We start from the raw sequence: 17024 nt of genomic DNA on the forward strand, positions 1-17024 counted from the left end.
TGTCGATACCTGAAACCAGGGTCCTCTCCAGAGGACTTTCCTTTTCACCTATGAACACTTTAAATAAATTTGTCTTGGTGAAAGACCTTTACCTCTTTTGTCGCCAACTTACTTTTAGGCTTCTTTACCATCAGCCTTCACTATTGGATACTGTCCCTGACAATGAGAGACAGGTCTTCCAAGACCTTCTGGAATTACTACAGGAGAATGAGAACCCGCACCCTAGGGGCAGATTCACTAGACGTCTTCCATCGCAGGCGACTCCATCCCTCGCCCTGTTCCCGGCAGTCCAGATATTTTTTGACAGGATGTGTCAGGACATTGAGAATCTACGACTGGATCCCCATAGAGCTAACAACCTCAGTAGGGAGGAACTCAAGGCCCTACAGGACTTAAAGAAAAACAAGGAATTTGTGGTACGTGAAGCAGACAAAGGGGGAAACGTTGTTTTGTGGCCACATGATCAGTACCTTAAAGAGATCAACAGACAACTTGGTAACGCTGATTGTTATACCATTCTGCCCTCAGATCCGACTGACTTTTTTAAGAGCCAGCTGGACGGTATTATTAATGGGGCCTTTAGAGATCATATAGTGACCAAAAAAGAGGCAGATTTTCTTCGCACACCGGTTCCAACTATTCCCACCTTCTATGCCCTGCCAAAAATCCACAAGTCCCTCATAGAACCTCCAGGTAGGCCCATAGTCTCGGGGATAGGGAGCATTTTCGAACGTCCATGCATTTATGTAGACCATTTCTTACAGCCACTTGTGACATCTCTGAAATCGTTTACCAGAGACTCCACCCACCTGCTGCAACTTTTGGAAGAGGATATAATCCCCGAGAACACCTTGCTAATTAGTATGGATGTGGAATCCCTGTACACCAGTATCGCACATCATTCAGGTATGCAGGCGGTTTCCTATTTCTTGGAAAAGTCTACACTGGGAACCATGGAACATAATAGGCTTATTCTAAGGCTGTTGCACTTCATCTTAGACAAGAATTACTTTGTTTTTGATAGAAAATATTTTAGACAGCTGTCAGGCACAGCCATGGGGGCTAGGTGTGCCCCCGCCTACGCCAACCTATTTTTAGGTTGGTGGGAGGAGTTAGTGGTTTACCAACATCATTTGTTTAATTCCAAGGTACACACCTGGCAAAGGTATATCGATGATATTCTGCTGATATGGACGGGGTCTGTTGAAGACTGCAATCAATTCATTGGGGATCTCAATGTGAATGATTTGAACATCAAACTTACATCTGTGATTTCAGCAACCAGCATAGATTTTCTGGATTTGAGATTGTCGATTATGGACTCCCGAATAGTAAGTGGACTATATCGTAAGACTACAGCCACTAACAGCCTCCTCCATTTTACCAGTTTTCATCCGTTTCACCTCAGGAAAGGCATCCCGAAGGGTCAATTCCTCCGTGTGAGAAGAAATTGCAGTACGGACCAAGAATTTAGACATCAAGCAAGGGATTTGTCAACTCGTTTCAAAAAAAGAGGATATCCACAGAGACTCATATCTGGGGCTTTCCAACATGCCTGCCAACAAGATCGAAAAAGTCTTTTTGAGAAAAAGGTACGTGAGTCTACACGACCCCTAGCTGTCATCACCACGTTTAACAATCAGTGGGCAGATATACGGAGTCTTTTGAACCGTAATTGGGACATTTTGATGACTGACAAACGAATTCCATCAGTAGTTTCCAACTCTCCCTGTATGGTGGCAAGAAGGGCTAAAAATCTCAGGGATGACCTTTGTCACAGTCATTATCAGCGCCCATGTGTGAGACTTAACCGAGGAACCAGAACCTTTGGCTCCTACCCCTGCGGGGGATGTAACATTTGTCAATTTATGATCTCACAAGATGGTTTTTCTATCCCTACAGTCCCCTTCCGGATACAGCCGAGAGAATTTTTCAATTGCAAATCCAGGAATGTGGTATATGCTATCTTCTGTGATTGTCCAATGGTGTATGTGGGACAGACCACACAGGAGCTTAGGAGGAGAATGCAACAGCACCTTTCAAGCATTTCTACAGCAGCAAGAGATCGTGCTAAAAATAAGACTCTCTCTTCAGTGGCGGCGCATTTCCTTGACTATCACCAATGCAAAACGTCTAATTTCAAAGTTATGGGACTGGAAGGAGTGCACCAAAATATAAGGGGTGGGGACATTGCCAAGCGGCTTCTTTGCTGCGAAACGAAATGGATTTATAATCTACAGAGCATGACACCAAGGGGACTCAATGAAGAGTTTCTCTTCACTGGTTTCTATAAACAACTTTAGAGTATATATATCTGAGTATGCCATCTGCATGAATCCCTGTCTCTTGTTTTTTTGGCCCCTATCCTTCTGCTCCCGGAGCTAATATGGTATCCTCCTATATCTGTTACTTGTGAGGTCTAGGGCATCTATAGCTCCCTTTTTCAACATGATCTGGTTCCAGCTCGCATGCCTTCTTTGATATATTGTGTATTTACTCTATTCTTGAGTAGTAGGCTCTGGGATGGTGTCAACGTATATATTTTTGTTTTTGTTGATATGGTTTTTAGGGTATTTTGCCGAAAGGCTTTGATCTTGTTTGGACATAACCAACAGGGGATTTATCCACTTCGGTTGAAAGGGTTGCTCTCCCTCCATCCAACAGGGACTGTATGGTAACACGTGGGACATACTCTTGTTTTCTCTGACTTTTCATTCAATAAAGGTTCCAACTTTGGACTATACTGTCCGACTGCATGGCCTCTTCCTATGTTTAATATATTATAGGGGTGCAATCATATTTCTGTATTCAAGAACTTAGGTTCAAAAATATGTGGGGTCAGGATAATTTTCTGTATATTAGGTTTTGGACTCGTTCTGGACTCCAATTGTTGGATCATGTTCCATCATCTCATCACATATTTTTAACCCTCGTCTTTAACCCCACCTATTTTTTGTATTATGGAGTAGGAAGAGGAGGGGGAGTGAACAGGCGAATTCCTGATATGTGCACCCAAGAGAGTCACTATGGTACTTATAATTTCCATCAACCATTTATATATATATATATGCTTATCATCTTTTTTGCTTATTATTTTACTCAACAGTATTTTGATATAACTCTGGTATACACGATGGATGTAGGTGCAACCGTATATCATATATAAGAACTATGAATAATCTATAAGGTGTTTCATCTCCATGCTAGTATGCTGGTATTTAGATCTTTTATCCACCACTTGGGTATGTGTCTCCAGCGCCTCCTGCCATCCATAATAACAATTTTGGTTACAAGTTTCGTGATAGTTTCATATTACAATGGGGACTTAAATGCATTATTGGTTATAGTTATTAGTAAAGTACTGTGACATTTTGGTGCCTGTGCGTTATGTGGCCAAAACTACTCCATGGGGTGATCTCCATACTCTTGTTTATGTTATTGTTATTTCTATTTTTATATTTATTACTTTTCCAAAACGATTGGTGGTAAATATATACTCTATTTGGGGAGATACCTCCCACGTATTCGTGTGCCTTTTTCCACCTCTGGTGGCTGCTGTAGTGCCTCTTTCATGCTTTGCACCAATTGGCTTGCTATGTGGTGCCTGGGCATGCGCATCTTGTGCGTTCATGGCCATTCTGATGCTCCTTGAGCTTCTTATGGGCATGTACGCATTAGCGCGTTTTTGTGGTCCTTTCAGGACCACTACATCTCCCAGTGTCTATATTATTTGTCCGGACATGCGCATTCGCGCATTAGTGGCTATCTCTACACTCCCCGAAGCATTGGGACGCTATAGGTCCGGGCATGCGCATTTGCGCGCTAGCGGCCATCTTTGCACTCCTGACATGCGCATTTGTGCGCTGGCGGCCATCTTTATACTCCCGGAAATATCGATATGCGGCACCGCTTCCGGTGCTGCGAACATTATGTTTCCACGCCAAGCACCATGCCGTTGCCCCGCAGCTGATAGGGATAGTTTCATTAGGGTAAGTGTGTGTATATATATGGAGCTGCCGGCCGCACACATCACACCTGCTCCTGACGAAGCCACTCTTAGTGGCGATACGCGTGGGGCTTCAGCCCCCTGGACCTCTGTTTACATTTGGTATCTGGTCATGCTCTACCGGCATTCTCTGCACTGGGATGGTAGTATAGCGCCCCCCTTTTTGTGGGCTCTATACAGGTAGTTCCGGTCCTATTAGGTTTTGGGACAGTTTTGGCAGTGTGTGTCTGTGCTTGTTGGGGTTATGCACACCTCAGGAGGTCCAGATAAGCTCTGACCTCTAGATTTACATGTGGGGGTATGTGTATGCATAATGTTCCTCCCACTATAGACACTGTGCACTTGCTCTTTACTTTTGCCTAATCTGTTCTTATCCGCTCGCAAGGGATACATGTGTTATCATCATTATTATTGGTATACTCTTACATCTATATATTGGTAACTTATTGTCAGGCCATTCCATACTGGCTAGTTTTGAATTTGTACCCGAATATGTACCTGTTTAGAACAGAACATTTGGTTCATATATTACATCTATTTCCATATTGAATATTTATGTATATCATAATACCTGACACTGTTTGACTTATACCTACTATTGTGTGCTGCGAGCTGGACCAGGAGTAAATATATATATATAATTCCTGCCATTATTCCCATTTTTCATGCATACGCTTTGAATTATGTTACCATCTGTATATATGTGCATGTAGAGCAGCTGTGTCTGCCACTGACCTTGTCATCTGTAAGTGCATATTGTTATACATGTCCAGGGGGGGGTTCCTTATAGGAATCCTTGATGACCTATTCTCTGTTTTAAATGTTTTTAATTGTAGTGGTTTGTTTTGTGTGTTGGTCGATACAATAAAATATTCAAGTTTATATTTATTTTTATATATCTTTATTATTGTTTGATGGTTCCCCTTTATGTATAGCATGACATCTTTTTCTCGGCCTTTCTGAGTTGTATGTTCTCCTCGTGTTTCTGTGTGGAGTTGTATGTTCTCCTCGTGTTTCTGTGTTGAGTCTTATGTTCTCCTCGTGTTTCTGTGTGGAGTTTGTATGTTCTCCTCGTGTTTATGTGTGGAGTTTGCATGTTCTCCTAGTGTTTCTTTGTATTTCCTCAAGACATACTGACAGGGAATTTAGATTCTGAGCCTCAACGGGAACAGCGAGGATGGTGTCTTTAAAGCGCTGCGGAATATGATGGTGCTACAAAAGCAAAATAATAATAAAAGAGGTTGTCTGAGATTTACTTATTGATATTCTATACATGATCAGCCCACCAAAGTCCTCTATATGGGCATGCAGGTCATAGAGAGTGGAATAAAATGATATCCTGATAACTGTGATTCAATGTCCAGAGAAATCCATTTTTTCTTAAATGTACATGAGCTGTAAGATCTAAGGGCCGGACACAGATCTCTCTCAGAATCTGCCTACACAGCATTTGTTACTGCACACGTAAATTTCCAAAAATGCTCAATCCTCCTTTTTTGACAGAAGTGATAATGTTCAGTGATGATAGATTCCTTGCAAGATCTAGGGGCATAACTATTTTTAAAAAATGATAGATGCCATCAAGTCCCAGACTAGGGCTTCCCTGGATTTTACTAGTGTTTAAAATGTATTTCCTTTTAATTAAATTATTGATCCTTTCCATCAAATTTGTCTCTCCAACTATACTTTACCAACTTTACCTCCCCAATGAGGCCTTCTTTTCAGCAGAGAAGCATATTTTGACAATTCGACAGTCTCACCATGTGTAGTCCATCAATGCAGCATATTGAATTATTTCCTATCCAATTCTGATCTTTGTTTTCCAAATAGGAAAATAATCCTCCAACATTCACAAAACAAGAAGAGTAACTCTGGGAAATTTATCAGAAGAGTAATACCTATTTTTCACTAATGGCTTGTGTTGGGTACAAAAGTGAATTTTATGTTTGCAGTCTGTGTTTTTGCCATTCATTATCACCTACCAGTTATCGGTTCTCTTGTGTATATAGTAAGTCTTATAAAAGTTGAGTAATTAATTGTGCTGCCGCTCATATACAAGCTGTTTATTATACACTTAAAGCTGTGATGATGATAGCCAGCAAAGATCAATAGCGCTTGGGAAATAATTATCCATTTTACATTTTTTAACACATCTCGGTTTTCATTTCTTTTTCCTTATGCTCAAAGTAAAACTAGTTGAAAGTAGTTCTGATCTTTGTTACAGATGCTTCAAAACACGTAAGAGTTTAAAAATCTACATATAAAAATAACTAAAAGAAAGCCCCAAAAATAAAGCCTGTATTCAAACAAAGTCTGGAACAATTTTTTTTTTGTTACCTAAAATGACAACTGTTAGCCTGAAAAATAATTCAAAAGTGCCGCCCAGTAGGTGGTGTACCCCTGGGAGTAACACATCACTAGGAGTGATGAGCGAGTGTACTTGTTGCTCGGGTTTTCTCCAGCACGCTCGGGTGGTCTCTGAGTATTTTTTAGTGCTTGGAGATTTAGTTTCCATTGCGGCAGCTGAATGATTTACAGCTACTATCCAGCTTGATTACATGTGGGGATTCCCTAGCAACCAGGCAACCCCCACATGTACTCAGCCTAGCTAGTAGCTGTAAATCATTCAGCTGCCGTGATGAAAACTAAATCTCCGAGCACTAACAAATACTTGGAGGTCACCCGAGTGTGCTCGGGAAAACCCGAGCAACGAGTACACTCGCTCATCACTAATCACTAGGAATGAAGACATTCTGAAGAATTACAGGAAGTGGGGGCAGGTCTTTGAAAAAAATTTTTTTATTTATTATTTTCTTTAACCCCTTTGGACCTTTTTGAATGCAGCGATATGGGGTGAGGTGATTTATTTATTTTTTTTAAAGTACATATTTTTTAAAACATTTTTTTTTACTCTTCACTGTTCTTATTAGTCCCCTTAGGGGACTTGAAGATATGATCGTCTGAGGCAGGGTTTGTCGGGTCTGGGGCCACAGGCAAGGTTTCAAAGGTGCTTCGTGTAACGACATACACGAAGGTCTTCAACAGATCTTCTGCTGTTACAGCAACCCGTGATCATGTCAAGGGCCTGATGATGGGTGCATGGAATGATGCGCCCCCATGTCAGCCATACACCCACTTCTGACTTGCTCGTACATGAAAGGGTTAAGATAAAACTTAAGGCAGACAGACCCACAAATAAGCAACAACTGAGGTCAGCTGCAGTAAAGGCCGACAAAGAATCACAGAGGAGGAAACCCAGCATTTGGTGACATCCATGGCTTCCAGACTTCAGAACCTCATTGCCTGCAAAGGATTCTCTACAAAGTATTAAAAATTAACATTTTATTTATGGTAAAGTTAGTTTGTCCAATTACTTATGAGCCCCTGAAATTAGAAAGCTTTGTAGAATAACCTCTGACAAAGAACGCCATGTGCGTTTGAAACGTGTTGCTGCTATGCTGTCCTTTTACTGATTTTTGTACTTTTTTTTTGCACCTTCTCCTATCTAATACATTTTTTGGAAAAAATTGTGGAAGCTGGATCAACCCCTCTTTTCGTCAACTTTGATGAATAATAGTTAAAATTCCTAAACATTTCAAATGATATTTTCATTCTACCCCTTTAATTAAACCTGAAAGTCTACATTGCAATTACAGCTCAGGTGTTTCATTTTAAATCCAAAATAAAGCTGAAATCACAAAGATTCTGGACCTAACTGTACTGTATATGCAGTACAGACCAAAAGTTTGGACACACTTTCTCCTTTAAAGATTTTTCTGTATTTTCATGACTATGAAAATTGTACATTCATACTGAAGGCATCAAAACTATGAATTAACACATGTGGAATTATATACTTAACAAAAAAGTGTGAAACAACTGAAATTATGTTTTATATTCTAGGTTCTTCAAAGTAGCCACCTTTCGCTTTGATGACTGCTTTGCACACTCTTGGCATTCTCTTGATGAGCTCCCAAAAACTGATTTTCTTATAACATAATTCATGTAATTATAATCATTCTTCATAAAAAGGTAGTTTACTTCATGTTTATTTATTTCTACAGTCTCCTTACTGTAATATACCATAGTTCAGTGGGGAAAAAAGTATTTAGTCAGCCACCAATTGTGCAAATTCTCCCACTTAAAAAGATGAGAGAGGCCTGTAATTGACATCAAAGGTAGACCACGACTATGAGAGTCAAAATTGAGAAAACAAATCCAAAAAATCTCCTTGTCTGATTTGGCAAGATTTATTTTGCAAATTATGGTGGAAAATAAGAATTTGGTCACCTAAAAACATGCAAGATTTATGGCTCTCACAGACCTGTAACTTCTTCTTTAAGAAGCTCCTCTGTCCTCCACCTATTACCTGTAGTAATGGCACCTGTTTGAACTTGTTATCAGTATAAAAGACACCTGTCCACAACCTCAATCAGTCACACTTCAAACTCCACTATGGTGAAGACCAAAGAGCTGTCGAAGGACACCAGAAACAAAATTGTAGCCCTGCACCAGGCTGGGAAGACTGAATCTGCAATAGCCAACCAGCTTGGTGTGAAAACAACTGTGGGAGCTATAATAAGAAAATGGAAGACATACAAGACCACTGATAATCTCCTTCGATCTGGGGCTCCACGAAAGATCTCACCCCGTGGGGTTAAAATGATCATGAGCAAAAATCCCAGAACCACACGGGGGACCTAGTGAATTACTTTCATAGAGCTGGGACCACCATAACAAAGGCTACCATCAGTAACACACTGCGCTGCCAGGGACACAGATCCTGCAGTGTCAGATGTGTCTCCCTGCTTAAGCCAGTATATGTCCGGGCCCATGTGAAGTTTGCTAGAGATTTGGATTATCCAGAAGAGTATTGGGAGAATGTCATATGGTCTGATGAAACCAAAGTAGAACTTTTTGGTAGAAAAAAAACTTGTGTTTGGAGGAGACAGAATGCTGAGTTGCATCCAAAGAACACCATACCTACTGTGAAGAATGGGGGTGGCATGGGGGTTATATGTCCTTTTTAAGTTCAGGACAAGTAAGTCATTGGACAATGATGTGAGCAATGCATGCTGGGAATTGAAGGAAAGGAAGTTCCTGCACCTAAAGTGCGGGTAAAGTGCTAATATACTGGGATTTAGAAAAAGTTATAGGAAGTTACTGAGCATGTGGAACAGACCAGTTCTTGGGCATATTAAGACTGATATGTTCCAACAAAAGCTGTGCTAATTTATTGTGTGGTATGAGGACATCAAGACCAAGGTCTTACTCTGGCTTTAGTTGAAATGATATGTACGTTTTAAGTTATTTCAGGTTACTTTTACGATTAATGGGGTAGTGCTGTCTTCTGATAGAAAGCCTACAGTCACTCTATGTGCAAGGATTTACCGATAATGCTGTTGAAAGCAGACAGTTAAAGGGAACCTGTCAACCCGAAAATCGCGTGGGGAGGTAAGCCCACCGGCATCAGGGGCTTATCTACAGCATTCTGTAATGCTGTAGATAAGCCCCTGATGTTACCTGAAAGAGGAGAAAAAGACGTTATATTATACTCACCCAGGGGCAGTCCCGCTGCTGGTCAGGTCAGATGGGCGTCTCCTGTTGAGGGCAGACAAAGTACTGCAGTGCGCAGGCGCCGGGCCTCTGACCTATCAGCCGTGGCTGAAGACCAGAAGAGGACGTCTTGTAATGAAGATGGGAGGCGCCGCAGCGGACCGGAGACGCCCATCCGACCTGACCAGCAGCGGGACCGCCCCTGGGTGAGTATAATATAACGTCTTTTTCTCCTTTTTCAGGTAACATCGGGGGCTTATCTACAGCATTACAGAATGCTGTAGATAAGCCCCTGATGCCGGTGGGCTTACCTCACCTGCGATTTTCGGGGTGACAGGTTCCCTTTAAGTGACCACAATTATGTGATTGACATACATGCAGTAACATGCTAACTAGATGTGCTCGGCTTTTCTCATTTCACTTGTATTGAGAGACACCAGGCAAATCTAATTAGAATGTGGCTGGAAGTATACAAATTGCATGTGGACCCGTGACTGCCTTCTTTCACCGTATTACCGGTAAATCCTGACAGTGTGCACACCGCATGATGTCAAGATTCAAAAGTTTGCAGTCACATATAGTGATGACAGAGTTTTTTTCAGACGACAGGACAACCCCTTTAATATATACATAACTGCTTTCAATATTCAAATTTTGCAAGTTTTCTTGATATAGACCCAGACCTCCCTCACATTACCTGTATAACGGTTATGTGAGGTTCATCTATGCACTGCCATCTAATAACGCTGTTCAACAACAAGATTGTAAATTGAACAAAAGTAGCCAATTCATATAGATTTGATGCTGATAATAACTAAAATGACAGTTAATATTGATTAGCTCTAGTTTTTATTTTACAAGTGTCGATCGTGGAGAATTTTAATGTAGGAAATATATGAAAACCCAGACCTTTTTTTGATATTAGGCTGGCAATTGAAAATTTAAATAAATAAATAATGTATCTTGTTGACCCACAGATTAGAGAGCTTTACAAGGACATTCAGTTTGAAGACGTACTTCATTGCTGCCATTGAGAAAAGGTATGAAGGGAAATGGAGCCCGGTAATGATAGGAGGCTACTGCTGGACAATCAAGAGTGACGCTCCAGAGATACACCACAAATGGCAGGGCAAATATTAAATACTAGAGTTAATGATTTAGTGATACGTTAATATTCTGTTTCCTTATGGTCACACACAAATGTAAATAACTTCATCTGAATGCATTTAATATGTGTGTGAGCAATGTTTTGAAGATTAGTTCTCCTCCAAGAGGATGAAAGCTATATTTCTAGTGTCATTTATGGCATGTAGCCTCATCTTGTAATGAGCCTTGCCCCATAGTTTAAGGGGGTTGTTTGTTCTTTTGCTAAAAGTCTGCAGTCACTCTTTGTGACTGCAGACTTCTGAATCTTCGCAGCGTTTGCAAGATTCTCTAGGGTCGGCAGCAAGAGACAGTGATGACATGACCAAAAATATGCAAAATGCATACTTCTGGCCACATGCAGGCTACACATTTGGCGGCCTTGCTCAACACAAGTGATTTGAGTGAAGTCTTGCACATCTAGCCAGTATGTTGCAGTAAGTATGCATATTCGCATACTTGAGGTCACATGACTTCCTTGCTCTGACCGGAGAATCCTGACAGTGTGCTTGCTGTAAGGATTGAGAAGTTTGCAGTCACATAGAATGACTGTAGACTTTTAGCAAAAGACTGGACGACAAAAGACTGGACAACTCCTTTAAGAAATGCCAAGAAATCAGAGTCTTCTCAAAAAGGAAAAGACCTCTATTTGCAGACAGCTGTTTTGGGATAGTGAACCCCTTAGACCTCCGTCAAAGATCTCGCGTCCAGCCAACCAGCACCCTACTCTGCACTAAAGAAGGGCAAGAAGCCTGAAAGAACTGTCTGCAGATGTGTGTTTTTCCTTTATTTGAAGACACTGGTTTGGCTAAATAATCCTTATTTGTGTGGCGAGATATGTTAAAGAGTCACACATTAATTTAAAACATAGCTACGCTTAATAGTTGGCACTAAAGAGACAAAAAGAAAGCTAAGATGCTAAGGAATATTGCCTGGTCTACATGACTTCTTTTGCCAGCTTAGAAGTCCCCACAACAGGAAACATTACCCCTCAGATGAGCAATGAACTGGCGCTCTGTGGGAACCCCACTCCTGCCAGAATGTCTATTATAAATTACCTGGACAACACCTTTTTAAATGAAGTAATCCCCCTTGTAAAATAAAGACACCATATACTCACCTCTTGTACTGGCACCGCTCCAGCAATCAAGTCTCCTGGATCCCGCGTGACATTGTTTTGCCATATGTGCCCTCCAGCCAATCGGCAGCTGCTAATGGCTGCAGCATTCTCAATTCTTCATGTTGTCCAAAGATCTTACCTTCGGATGAGCCTTGGACAATCAGAAGTAGTGAACGTGCAGCAGCCCATTAGCGTCTACTAATTGGTTACAGGGCTCATGTTACATAACAAGTTACAGACCAGCCGCCAACATTACCGGAACAGCTCCAGTACAGGAGGCGAGTGTATGGTGTTTTCATTTCATGTGGTGGACTGCTTTATCTAAAAAGAGGTTGTCCAGGTAGTGGGTAACCTCTTTAATACATAATGTGACCACATATTACATATTTCTCCGTAATATCTGTTCTTATCAGAACCAGTACTATGACTTGCGGGCTATAATTGCAGAAGAATACAGAAAGAGCATTCAAGACCAGCAATCATCAAAGAAGCCTTCAAGATTTTGGCCCCAATTCATCAAGACCAGAGATGTTCACACCTGTGTGATGTGGGAGTGTGTTGGAGTCAGATGCTCCTGATTCATTAATCTTGTGGTGGGGGCTTCTCTGCACCACACAAGAAATATTACTGCAGTCAGGCATTGGAGTAAGATCTCTGGCTTAAAGAACATCACAGTTTATCATGAATTTGCATTGCGCAAGATGAATCGGGACTCTAGACTTTGAAGATCTTCCAGCGAAAAAGATTTTTCAACGAAAAATATATTTGACTAATGACTTTGGGACATCTCCATCTCTTAATGACTTTGGCACCTCTTGCAACTATCATGTGCGTCTGCTAGATATATTACTCCAACCAAGAGCTGACGGACATTTCTGACCTAATTTACTTCACATTTTTGTACCTTAAATCTTCAGAAATTTGTCAGGCATTGCTTGGCTACCCTCCATCTAGACTTAAGTTTGCCCATTTTTCAAAATGTTGGTGGAGCTGACCAAAACAAAGCTGATGCCAGTATTCTAGGTTATACTACTTAATGACTTGGGACCTATGCATTTTTGCTAAAAGTTTGGAGAACTGCAGTACAGCTTCAAAGTCTTAGCTGGCACAATCACTCGCTTCGACTTTCTTAAGAGGTGTTTAGATTCGTATACAGTATGTGCTAAGTACTTTACCTGAAATTCCATATTATAGTTTTCTCGACAGAATTCTCTCAGCTTCGGGTACACCTGCTCTCTTAGGGCATTCCTCTCTGCTTCTGTATCTGCATAAAGCATAAAAAAAGAACATTAAAAATAATTCTAAATTAAAAATAAAAATAATAGCATTAAGACAAAATTGTGCAAGATGAAAAAGGCCACAGTAAAAGAAACCAGTATGAAATACAACTAATTTCTCTTGGAGTACAGAGGATATAAAGTGATGGAAAAATCTAATTCTTTTGCAGCTTTGAAGGGCACGAGAAAAAAATCCTGGCAGCTTTTAACTCATTTGAATAATCTAATCCTACAAAATGAAATCATATTTTTGCATGTTGCTGTAATGCCATTTGCAAAGGATTTAGAATACATCAATATCTGCCCAAGTGTTCAACTATGTCTTAGGCCCACTGCACCCATCCAAGTGACTCCTGTACTGGAAAAAACAGTACCGGTGACATCAGATAACCGTGTCCAATCAGCGACGCGGGATTTCCGTTAAAGACAGACAAACAGACGGAAGTACCCCTTAGACAATTATATAGATAGAAGATGTTTAAAGATAAAGATACATAGCGATGAAGAACATGATAGATGATACAAAGTTAGAACTATGTCAGTGTTCCTAATCAGTGCTTTGCATGCCTATTTTTCTGCACCTGTATTTATTGTTTAAATAAATAAATAAAATGGCATGGGGTCACCCCTTAATTTGTACAACCAGCTGAGGGAAAGCTGACAGATGAGGGCTGATGGTAATATTCTGAGAAGGGGCCAATAGCCATAAAGGTTCCCTGGCTATTAATATCAGTTCACAACTGTTTGCTTTGCCATTACTGGTTATTATGGGGGACCCCCAAAAAAATGATGTCAGGTCCTCCCTATATTTACTAACAAACAAAGGCTAAACAGACAGCTGCAGGCTGATATTGACAGCTATGTCAGGTGCTGTGGATATTGGCTCCCTCCAAGACTAAGAATATCAGCACGCAGTCGCCCCTGAAATGGCGAATCTATTAGATGCGCCAAATCTGACACGTAGCCTCCACTCTTTCCACTTGCCCTAGTACAGTGGCAAGTGGGGAAATAGTTCTGGGGTGGGGTTGTCAGCTGTTTTATGTCCGCTGACTTCAAGCCCAGTGGTTAGCAATGAAGAGGAATCTATAGGAAACCCCTATTACTAACCCTATAGTCAAATTTAATAAAAATTCAAACAGAGTAAAGTATTTTAATTGAAATAAATACACAGAGAAAAGTCCTTAAATTGAAATAAACACTCCCCGACCCTCCTTTTCCCATTTATTCACCCAAAAAAAAAAAAAAAAAAGGAAATTTATACACACCTTTCCGCCGATAATTCATTAGTGTGCATGGACAAAGTAAAATCCGTTAACTAAAACACACTGAGCTGAGTGTGATAATGCGGCTGCATGTGACTGGCGGTGATGTCATTACGGTTACCGCCCGTCACAGACAGCAGATATCAGTGTGTTCCAGCTGGCATGGTGAGTTGTCGCATCACTGATGTGACTGCTCACCAAACCATCCGGATTGTCGTGGGACATGGGCATTAATGGATTATCGGCGAAAAGGTGTGTATAACTTTCCTTTTTTATTTTGATTTTTTGACTATAGGGTTAGTAATAGGAGTGTTTTAAAGACGTCTCTCCATTACTAACTGCTGGGCTTAATGTCAGTGGAGATAAAACAACTGACATTAACTTTACAACTATTACCCCACTTGCACTGCATTAGAGCAAGTGGGAAGAGCAGAGGCCAAGCGCCAGATCTGGTGCATCTAATGGACGCGCCATTTCTGGAGCAGGTGAGGGCTGATGTTCTGAGCCTGGAAGGGGGCCAATATCCATAGCCCCTCCCCAGGCTATTAATATCAGCCCGCAGCTGTCTGTTTAGCCTTTGCTGGTTAGTAAATATAGGGTGGACCTCTTATCATTTTTACTGTGGCCCCCTATAATAACCAGTAAAGGCTAAGCAAACAGCTGTGAGCTACTGTTAATAGCCCGAGAACCTTTATGGCTCTTGGCACCTTCCCAGAATATTAACATCAGCCCCCAGCTTTTGGCTTTCTCTCAGGTGGTTAGAAAAATGAAGGGGGACCCCACAACTTTTCTTTTTAAACGTATTTATTTAAAACACGCTACACAGTGGCTGCTGACTACAAGTCCCATGAGCGTCGTCTGATCTCACTAATCGCACGGATACCAGGCGACTATGATGAGACTTGTAGTTGATGCTGTTCCCAGGCGGCGGTTGCTGACTCCAAGTCTCACCAGCATCGCCTGGTCTCGCTGATCGCAGGGAGATCAGGAGACAAAGATGAGTTTAATTCAGCTTCCGCAGCCTGGGAACAACTGATTACAGTTTTCCCATATGCCAGAACATGCTTCCGCAGCTTTTCATTCCAGTTCGTGTCACACTAATGACACAGCGATGTCATCTGTGTGTCATCAGTGAGCACATGTGTGGCACGCATTTTTTCTGCGGTGCTTTAAAAAAGGGGCATGTCTGTGGGTTCTTCACACGGACACACAGTCCAGGTGAAAAACCTGACATGTCCGCACTACCATTGAATATAATGGTTGTACGGGTGTCCGTATTTGCTTTCCTTAAAAAACAGACCCCATGCGGACATAAATAATGGACGTGTGAAGAAGGCCTTAGTGTCATAGATGCAAAACTCATATGTCAGGATGAAATCTAAACATGCAATTATAAAGACATTAGTATAAATGGGAAAAGTCAGTAGTTTACGAAGTACACAAAGGGGTTCTCCAGGATCAACAGACAGAGTAAACCAATTGTCCCTTTAATGCTCTACAACTTTCTGTTTTCCCCCAGCAACATCACTTGCATTGTAGCCACATGACTACTGCGCCCAAACACTGGCCTCAATGGTCTGTTCATGCCTAGTGATTGGCTGCAGTGGTCATGTGACTCTGTAGTTGCAGTAGATTTACCATGTATATTTAGCTAGATTTCTTTACAAGTGGGCAACCGCATAGTATTATGCTAAGGCACATGGTTTATTTGTATTTAATAAGGAACCTGTCATGGTGAATCAAAGCCTACAACCAGTTATATTTTTCCTTGAAAGAAAATATAGTTTGAAAAGCCTGTAGGTTCTATAGGGAAAAACGAGACTAGTTTGGTGAAGCCCATGACCAGCTTATCTCATTCTTTTTCACAGTGAGTACAAGGGAGCGAGCTGTCAATCAACTGGAGCCAGATAGAGAGAAGCTTTTCAAACTATGACATACGTGGCTCTGATTTATGCAACCCATGGTTTCTAACACCATCATGTAACAGTAGAAAAAATAGGGCCATAATACTATACTATCCTATACTAATTATACTCACTATAAGGCCGGGGTAACACACAATGTATAAAAAAATCTGTCCGATTTTGTCTGCTGAGAATCGCACAAATGTTCTACATATGATGATCCATATCTCATCCGTGTGCAATGCCAGTGTCAGGAATCCTTGACCGCTGCCACCAATTTGTCACAATTTACACCGTGACCGTCACCCCTACGTCACGGGTTGGGGTGACTTTAGGCCAACAGACGGCTATCACATCTGCAGGGGGGTTTATCTTAGTTATCCCTCCACTTCACAATGTGATGGAAAAACACACACAAGGCTATTGACCTCTTAGTTTACGGCAGGGGCTTATTCTAGTTATCCCACTGCTCTGCAATATACCACGAACTGCAGGGATTTATGTATATCCCGCTTACAGTTCCACTTAAAACTTGCAGCTCTCTGGCGCCCCCCTTACTCTCAGGTCAGATGTGGTACTGCACCTGGGGTAATTAGTCGCCAGAAAGGCTGCCTGCTATGTACTGGCTATTGGGCACACTGCAGCGACGCGATAAACTACTCCCACTTAGGCAGGAACAATAATTATCAACGCCGCAGTCGCTACAGCATCACCCAAAAGTCTGCACACGGTCGCTGCCACCAGCTTCGATTAAAC

At 41.4% G+C, this 17024-nt stretch overlaps 1 protein-coding gene across 1 annotated transcript in view; it reads right to left on the reverse strand.

The window, feature by feature from the left end:
* The window catches only part of NWD2 (NACHT and WD repeat domain containing 2), a 378873-nt gene that overhangs the window by 187738 nt on the left and 174111 nt on the right, over window positions 1-17024 (reverse strand). The window contains exon 2 of the mRNA XM_069744623.1: window positions 13001-13089. Coding sequence (XP_069600724.1) covers window positions 13001-13089 — 89 coding nt within the window. The remainder of the gene's footprint in view (window positions 1-13000; window positions 13090-17024) is intronic.

The sequence above is a fragment of the Ranitomeya imitator genome, chromosome 1 (assembly GCF_032444005.1).
Source record: "Ranitomeya imitator isolate aRanImi1 chromosome 1, aRanImi1.pri, whole genome shotgun sequence".
Lineage (NCBI taxonomy): Eukaryota > Metazoa > Chordata > Amphibia > Anura > Dendrobatidae > Ranitomeya > Ranitomeya imitator.